The sequence below is a fragment of the Desmodus rotundus genome, chromosome 2, assembly GCF_022682495.2.
Source record: "Desmodus rotundus isolate HL8 chromosome 2, HLdesRot8A.1, whole genome shotgun sequence".
NCBI lineage: Eukaryota > Metazoa > Chordata > Mammalia > Chiroptera > Phyllostomidae > Desmodus > Desmodus rotundus.
The window spans coordinates 40,472,935-40,482,096 of NC_071388.1; the positions used below are offsets into that span (position 1 = coordinate 40,472,935).

The window sequence follows — 9,162 nt, forward strand, 5'->3', positions numbered from 1 at the left end:
ATACTGTAAACAATTATCCTTTTCATGGTCCATTTAGTGCCAGTGTTTTCAATTTTTGTGCTTAATGATTTCCCTGTTTAAAATGACCCCCAAGCTTAGAGAAGTGCCTAATGTTCCCAGACACAAGAAGGCAGTAATGTGCGGCCATGAATTGGTGGTGGCTGTGAGTTTAATGTTAAGGAATCAACAATATGTCAAGCAAGATGTCTTAGAAACTCACATAAAACAAGGTTATATATTTACAGTTGACAAAAATGTGACCAGAGGCTCACAGGAACCTGTATTTCCCCCAGGAATAGTGGCACACTGACTTGGGTACCGGCCTGCAGTGTCTGCAGTGTTATGGCTGAGAATAAGTCTACCAAGACATGATCTGCCTGGGGAGGAAAGGTGGCAGAACTCCCAAAGGTGAAGGGCCAGGAACCTGTTCCTCAAAGGACTTTTATTGGATTTATTTGCATAGGAATACAGGGCATATAGGTAAAGCTCATCAATCATTGTCAGGCAGTAATGATCAAACAATACGTAACATTCAAAGAACTGTAAGGGCTTATTTAGAGTTAGAGCCAGATAGATAAAGGGCCATAACATTTCATACTTGGACCCTCATTTCAATTGAGGGTATTAGCAAAGCAGGTTTCAGAGGATTTTATGCATTCTTAGGCCTGATGCCCTAGGGAATCCGCCCATGGCCCTGTCATTGTTTCAGGCTTAAGTCAGGCTGGGGAAGTAAGGCAGCCAAGAGATTAGGAGACTTCTTGCAGACAGAGTGAGGACTCGGGCTTTGTCAAAGCCAAGGGGTGAGGGTCCGTCACTCCCCTTTTCTATAGCCCCCGAGTCCTTCCCTGAGGGCCCCGTTGTGACCATGCCTGTCTTAGGTCATCCCTCCCTTGAGGAATCTTACCTGTCATTGGCTAACCTGTTATGCACTGGGGTCCAGGCAGTGTGAAGTAAAGGGGGCAGAGGCAGTGCTCCAGCCAGGGAGATAAGCTTTGTCTCCTTAATGGCTTAGGGTTCCAAGGTCTCTCACTCAGCCTTAGCCATGGGGGTGGGGGGTTACAGCTTCTGAAACCAGGCAGGGCGGTTTCCAACAGTACACTATTTGCTTAATCAGTGTTCTCAGTAACTTCATAGTAAACTACTTGGAATAACAAAAACAAACAGAGCCTTCATACCTCTTTCCCCTGGAAATAACTAAAAAGATTTCTCCTACACAAACGCCATGGCTGCCTAATCATAACAAATAGACTTGATCAGATTTTAAGCAAGGAAACAGGATGGAAAATAAACCAAAAGAGGTATACCCCAAGTCTGAAATGCTCCTAAACACATTCTAACACTAAATATGGTTAGATCTGTTACCTTCACTTTGTGTGTTCTCCATTAAGAACTTTTAAGATGATTTAATAAAGTTTAGATGGTAGGAAGCATGTTATTTTTTTAAGATTTTATTTTTAGAGAGAAGTGAAGGGAGAAAGAGGAGAAACATCAGTGTGTGGTTGCCTCTTGTGCACCTCCTGCTGGGGACCTGGCACGAAACCCAGGCATGTGCCCTGACTGGGAATCAACCTTGTGACCCTCTGGTTCGCAGGCTGGTGCTCAATCCACTGAGCCACACGTGTTATCTTAAAGCTGAACATACTAAGTACGCTGGAGAAGATCACAAACTAGTTTGGGTGTTTTAGACCACAAACTAGTCTGGGTGTTTTATACAAGTCTTTTGTTTAAGATCTTTACATATGTTAGAACAAAGTAAGCTATTCGCTCTCAGATGTCAGTGATGTATTTTGCCATGTATAATGCTCACTTCCCAAATTTTTGAGGGAAAAATAACATACCATGGGTATAATGATCATAAATCCCATGTATAATGTACACAAGAACGTGGGTACGTGGCTATACACAGCAAAATTCAGTACATTCATCATTGTATAAACTGAGTTTAAACCGAGTATTTTGATAACTGAGGGCATGTTTCAGTTTAGCTAATTGTATTTAACCCTGGTTGTAACAAATACAAAACTGTTGATTATGTAAAAAAAAAATTTTATAAATGTTTTTTTGAAGGAGCTAGCTGAATACAACGTATTTTTCTCAATTAAAAGCAAGACATACTCTCATCTTTTTTAATCAAGTTTTTAATGTATGAAATCTGAACCCTGTCAGTGACATATACATACCTATGTGAATTTTTTTTTAGGTTAAATTGCGTCTAAATTCATTTTTAAATTCACAGCTCCAAGCCGCTGAGCCAGTGCTCTGTACTTTGACAACCTTTCTTCCTAATGAGATGAGTCTACTATAATAACCTCTGCTAATTCCATCATAGTATTTATCACATTGTATTTTAATTACCAGTTCATCAGTCTCCCATTAGATTGGGGTTCCTTGAGAGCAGAGACCTTCATGTTCACTTTGCCTTGAGTAAGTACTAAATTGTTTGCTAGATGAGTAATGAAAAATATTTCTATTCGAATGGTATGTATTTATCCGTAATTACTGAGCAGTAATCTACAACTATTCTATAATCTGACAAAATCCTCAAATTTAAACAAACTGATACAAGGGTTTGACTTTGTGCTAAATCATTTCTAAAATTTGTAGCTTTGGGACATTTTATAAAAAGCTGGTACTTGTACACATAACTGATAAGAACTTTAAAATTCATACATTTACTTCACTTTTTAGCTTGACATTCTAGTAAATCTTTAGCTTCATTGATTTTGGCTGCTATATAAGGAGATCCTCCTACAAGAAAGAACAGGAATGTTATTAATTGGATTGTCAATTTCTGCTTGGTGAAAAGCTATTTTTGTTTCAAGCACCCCTATATTTATCTAAGAGGTAGAATTTGCAGAAATGGTATTCCAACTTTTAAAAATAATGACACTGCAGCTGTAACCACATATATGGTAATATATTTGACCAATGGGAAATGAGATTTCCACAAAAATGGCACCTTTTAAAAAGCTTAAACTGATGATAGGAACAGGATTTCATAAACTTACATAAGTTTGAAATAATGCAAGTTACCTATTCATGATCACAAGTCATAAATGAATATAACTGTACTGTTATTGCAAAACCTTGATATTCTCAGAGGCTTTTGAGCTTTGTTGGAAAGGCCACACTTTGCTTTTGACCCTTTTTCTGCCCTTCATAGTTTTTCTTTTCCTGTTATTGTGCCTTTACACTATCATGTACAGCTTGTTTCCTACTAATCTGCTGGCGCATTGATTCTCAAAATGTGGCCCGTAGACCAGCAAGCATCAGCATCAGTAGGAAGACTGGTAGAAATGCAAATATGTGCATGCCAGCCTAGACTTGAATGAGAAGTCCTCCAGTTAATACAAGCTAAATTTCATGAAAGAGACTATGCAGTCACATACCCCAAAATTAAAACCTTGTTAAAACTCAAATCTTGATGAAAGGCCTCTCCCATAAAAAGATTTGAGCATTGGAACATGGCTTCTGTGGTTTGTATTTTGGTATTCCAAGGAATTATTTCCTTTCAACATAGCTAGTGCTAATTAGAGATTTATCAGAAGCTAATAAATGCATTCTATAAGTTTTTAACATTGTAACCTCAAGTTAAAAAGTCAAAATGAATAGAAAAAAATTACATTTTTAGTTTCATTAACTGAAATTGAACATTCCTTTGGGAACGCAGTCCAAACCCAAGTCTCCCAAAACAGTAGGATTAGCAGTATTTGACTATTAGAAGTCAATTTTTTAAAAAAAGTCAAATGTTATGACAATTGCAGATCTTAAAACATTGTTAATGCTTTCACTGCTTCCAAGTTACAGTAGTTACTAGATATCGGCTCATTATTTTATAAGTACATTTTTAACTTAAAATTTATTTTTTTAAGACACCAAAAACAAACGGATCCAACCTGGGAGACAGTGCTCACACAAAGATTTAGGCATTTCCCTTATTACAGTCAAGAGTTGGATATAAAATTATCCCATTAATAACAATTACACAGTCACTTCAACAACATGTATAGGAGTTTAATAACTACTTACCCTTGTCTGGATGATTTAAAAGCATAATTCGTCGATGAGCATCTCTTATCTTTCCTTTATTGGCAGTAGGGCTAATTTAAAAAGGAAAACATTGTCTACTGCAGACTACTTGTAATTCACATAAAAAGATTGTACATAAAGGCCAATTAAAGATGCAAAACTGGAGTAAGTCAACACAACAGTACGAAAAACTGTTTAGGGACCTCGTCCCTAACATACAAGATGAACAGTCTGAATTAGGGGAACAAAATGAAGAGCTACTTAGAAAAATAAGGAATTCTCAAAAATTTAATTGAACTTGGTAATATTCATTACAATAGTGCTTTTATTGGAAAGGAAAGCATGTTTAAATACTTACAAATGAAGGCAGAACTTCCCACACAAAAACTTAAGGTAGTGAGAACAACATTGAGTACATCACAGCACTGTGGTTATGTGTTGCAAGTCTATCTTTCAATGAATTAAAGTGTTTATATGCCAGTGAGCCTTCTTATTGGAGTGTTTAGATGTTAAAAATGTACACAATACAAATAACTCCCTTCTAATGAAAGATCATTCTTACATCTGCTAATAGTTCTAGAATTGTAGAAAATATTTTAAATATTGGAAATTATTTTACCTTACACCTAGTATTAATGCTGCTTCCCGTTTTGTCATTTTGGGTTCAAACCCACCTCTGTAATAGCCACCACTGAAGGCCTGAAAGAGGAAATACATTAATAAGAGATTTTGAGAATAAACTAAAAGCTGCTAAAAAATGTCTACATATGTTCATAGAACTAGCAAACAAAAACATTTCAGAAAACTTTAATTCCCATGGTACTTAGCGTTGTAAGTAGCAACAAATATTTTAATGATCATTAAACACCCATTTCTTTCCCCTAGAAAACCTACACTGTCTTGAAAATATAAAAACAAAAGAACAGTGCCTGTAAGCCATGTTCTATATAAAATTTGATTTCATAGTGTGACTGTTGAAGAACAAGAAGTGCCTCAAGAACAGGATTTAGAGATCTTTGGAACAAGTAGTTCAATGGTATTTTGAGGTTTAAGGCAACTACTAAAACAAGACTTCAAGATACATATGGAGAAAATCAGGCTATTAGGTCTTCTGACCTTATGTCAAATTTGTATCATCGTCTGTCACGTTCAAACACACCAGTAAAAATACTCAGCAACCTGTCACAGACATATTCATTCTGAACTGTGACCACAGAAGGTATGATCATCACATTCAGTCATATTCTATAGTCTAACTGCAGTGTCACCCAAGGATCGTGTTAGGGAGTGCCAGGGCCACACAGTAAGAACAGATCATTTCAGATCCTTAGATCCCTCTGTGATGTAGAACAGACCGCTTCGAGGTGGACAGATAATGTTGAAGGTAATAGTTAACAACAAAGCAATGTTAACTTTCAACACACTGGACTTGTCAGCACCTCTGGACACACAATTCTGTTGCACATAAAATTTTAACTTTTAGGGTGGCACTACTACAAAGTTCAGAACTTCTAAACTCTCCTTGTAGAAAGCAAAAGGGGCCCCCAAATTAAACAGAAATTCATGGATGTCTGGAAATTTACCCTCTTCAAGTGTAGTTCTAGGCTTCACACACAGGCAGCAAAGAATTAATGAAAATGTTTAAGAAGTCTTACAGATTTTGGTAGACTTTGAAAAACTTGTTTGACTTGAGGTTCCATATGCTTCAAGGCTTGCAAAACATAACGGCCTAAAAGCAAAAGAAACATCATACTTAAAAAGTCCCCAACCTCCCTTACTTCACTTCCACCCCCACACCACAAACCTACCTGCAAATCCCGCAGCAGCAATGGTCAGTCCAACTGCTACCACTGTACTGGCCTGGTAAGGGGAAGCAGAGTAAATATTTACTTCTCTAATTCCCACCCTTCCCTATCGCACCATTTTCCCATCCCAACTCACAAGTTTTATTTCAAGGGGAGAAAAACCTTTTAGGGTGAAAATATTCTGCCCAATAATCCTTTAAAACGACAACTTTTACATCCAATGCATTGTAAAGGTATCAGAGTTACACTACAGGAGAAAAGGATGATTTCCCTCCCTCTGAGAACATCTTTTTCATCTCAGGGCAAACAAAGTTACATTCAAGTTCAATAAAAGCAAAAGGGGCGGTTGCTGTCAATTTTGACAACGCATTTCAACGTTAAACGTCGTCGTCTTCACTAGGAGACTAGCTTTTCCTAGCACCTTCGGCAGTGTCCCGCCTCACGACTACACAACACGAGAAAAAGCGCAAAAATGTTTCATAAACCGAAAAGAGATGTGCCAGCAAAAGCCAAGGGGATGGACAGAGCAAGGTGGAGAACGTCCTAGGAGGATGTGTTAGGGGCAAGGCAAGTGTAAGCAAACGCGCTTCCACTGACCTCCGAGCTCCGGGGACGGCGCAGCAGGGGCTGGAGCCCCCTGCAGAAGGGCCCTGGCAGAACACAAAGCCTCAAGAAGGGTGAGCCAACAGCTTTGTGTCCCAGAGAGAGTGACTCTCCCAACCCACAGCCACACCAGGGAGACAACAGCTGCTCCACTCCTCCGGGACCACGCGCCGAGGCCGCGGTCTGGGTCGCAGCTCGCCCAGGACACCGGAGGCCGCACTTACCATGGCTCCGGCTCGGCTCCGCTGCCTCCGCCGAGAGCGCCGTTCATCCCAGCCCAGAGGCCGCGGCCACCCACTCCACGCCTCTACCAGAAAGCAAGGCAGCCACCGCCAGCAAGGACAAAACGTCCAGACGCCGGCGCCCTGGGAAATACGGCCTGCGCGGCCGCGAACTGGGCCGGAAAACTGTCGTAAAAGGTGCAAGCCTACGGGGGAGAGCAAGGTCGCTCACGCCCGGGGCCGAAGGAGAACACGACTTCCGATTGGCTGACGCGCGGGAGGCTCGCCTCCTCCCAGGGCTCAAAGGTGGGGCTTCTCTGTGTTTTGCTGTTTGCCTGCGGGCCAAGGGTATTCGGAAATTCCTTCCGGGAAGGATCTTGGGAGAGACAAGCAAGAAGAAATACTGTGTAGCATTCTTCAGAACAGTTTTTCTGCCCCTCTCTCCCAGTCCCTCCATTTGCCATTTATTTTGTTTATCATTGTCGAGGGTAATGATATCCTTAAACACTCCGTAATAGTTCTATCATGAAGCCAAATAAATAGGTAGCAACCCAGTATAGCGAACGGAATACTGTTCCAGAAAACCAAACGAAAAAACGTCAGTGTTTCAGGGGCTGCTCTGTAACATTCTTTCATTTTAAAAATTGTTTTTATTTGAATATGTGACTTGACAGGACCTTGTGTCAGTGTTTGGGGTTTTGTTTTGTGGAATGAATTACCCCGTCAAAGTTAACATTCTGATCATGAGATCTCATCCCCACAACTGAAAAGTGCTATTTACGATTTCTATGTACAGTTCTCCCCCTCTCCTGAAATAAAAAGTAGGGTTTGGTTTTGCCCTTACAGGGAGGGCATCAGTTTCCTATATCCCTCCATAAATGCTTGAGAAGAGAAAAATAGTGGAGACAATAATGAAAGTTTTACAATGCAATGTTTGGATGAGCAAAATAAGTTTGGAGTCACTTCCCAAAGTATTAGAAATATGATTATATTGCAATGAAATTCTGCTTTGATGAGCTAGTTGGTTATTAGACAAACAGACAAATTTTTTGATGTGGTTTTCCTCACCTATAAAAAGATTATGCACTTGTATCTCCAAGAGTTTTTTAACCCTGAGATTTTTGTGATGTAATTTATTGTCAAAAAATGATATAGTACTAAGACACTAGTGATAAGTATACGTCTCCTTTTTGCCTCTTTTTTATCTAGCTTTACCCAAGGACTACAAGAGAAATAATCAAGTGATGCCAGAAACAAGCTACACTGCCTTCTGAAAAATATTATTATTATTATTATTATTATTATTATTATCCTTTTGGTATTTACAAACTATGGCATGCAGCTTGCTTGAGAAACAGGTTTACATACAGAAGCTCAGCCCCAGGAAACTGGGGACGGGCAACACAGGGAGACACATGAAGTGGACATAGCTCACTTTTTGGAGGAAAATCAAACTAGATGTACAACCTGGCTCTGTCACATACTAGTTGTGTGAATTACACAAGTAATTTTTAGCTCTGAATTTTCTCATTCATAAAAACAAGGGTAACAGTGATGACTACCTTGCTCAATTTTTGTGGGGATAGAAGTTAAACACATAGTGTGTTCTGTACACAATTATACCTCAGTGTGTACAGGCTATTATTATTATGAGGGCAGTCAGAGCACGAATTGGTGTGCAGAGGCCTTCCCAAGTCTCATGACACCTTGACTCGCGGATGTAAATCTGGTATTCCCTTCCCTACCCACTAAGGGCATGGAAAGAACCTTTAAAAGTAATTTTATTTAATGTCCTTCAGTTGATGAATGTATCAATAATCATCGCTTGCTTCTTCTAGCTTCTGGTGACTGTCAGCATTCCTTGCCTTGTGACTGCATCACTTCAGTCTTCAAGGAAGGTATCTTGAAATCTCTACTCCATCTTCACATGGCCTTTCCCCTCCTTGTGTAAAATCTCTTCTGCTTCCCTCTCAAAGGATACACATAACTGCATTTAGGGCCCAAACCTACAATCCAGGATAACTTCCCCCTCCCAAGACTCTCAACCTAATCACAGACCCTTACTGTAATCATGGTTACAAAGGCTTTGCCATATAAGATAATATTCACAGGTTCTAGGTTTTAGGACCTGATGGTGTTGGGGGCCAATATTTAGTCTACTACAGAGAATAAAAGAAGACAAAACAGGGAACTAGCAGGAACAAGAGAAAGGAATCCAGCATACCTGCTCAATTTTTCCTCTATCAATCAGGTAAGTCGTTCACTTCTTGGGGAGGAATCAGTGAGAGGTGAGAGGGCACAGTCAGAAGTATTCTTGCATTGTGGCTTTCAAATAGTTTTTGATTAAGAATCTTCTTTCTTTGAATAAGAAATATATTTTACATAATCACCTGGGGAACAAATACATACTTGAACATACACATAAACACATATACATGTACATATAAGTACACAATGAATTTAATATGTACTTAAATTGTAATGTTTTTGAGACAATATTTTTC

General features: G+C 39.4%; 1 protein-coding gene across 1 annotated transcript; it reads right to left on the minus strand.

Moving 5' to 3' along the window:
* Window positions 1-2,120: 2,120 nt before the first annotated feature.
* DNAJC19 (DnaJ heat shock protein family (Hsp40) member C19) lies at window positions 2,121-6,850 on the minus strand. The gene is made up of 6 exons (XM_024563965.4): window positions 6,662-6,850; window positions 5,838-5,889; window positions 5,685-5,758; window positions 4,649-4,728; window positions 4,030-4,100; window positions 2,121-2,748 (listed from the first exon to the last, which is right to left on the minus strand). The coding sequence occupies exons 1-6, from the start codon at window positions 6,662-6,664 to the stop codon at window positions 2,678-2,680; spliced, it is 351 nt and encodes a 116-aa protein (XP_024419733.1). The 5' UTR covers window positions 6,665-6,850; the 3' UTR covers window positions 2,121-2,677.
* Window positions 6,851-9,162: the final 2,312 nt, after the last annotated feature.

Bases quoted from the DNA above. Each gene is read 5' to 3' on its own strand.
- DNAJC19 (XM_024563965.4), bottom strand. The intron at 4,729-5,684 runs GTAAGACTTCTT...TTCCTCTTTCAG, and splicing joins TTCAAAGTCTACCAAAATCT to GCCTTCAGTGGTGGCTATTA. The intron at 4,101-4,648 runs GTAAAATAATTT...TTTTTAAATTAG, and splicing joins GCATTAATACTAGGTGTAAG to CCCTACTGCCAATAAAGGAA.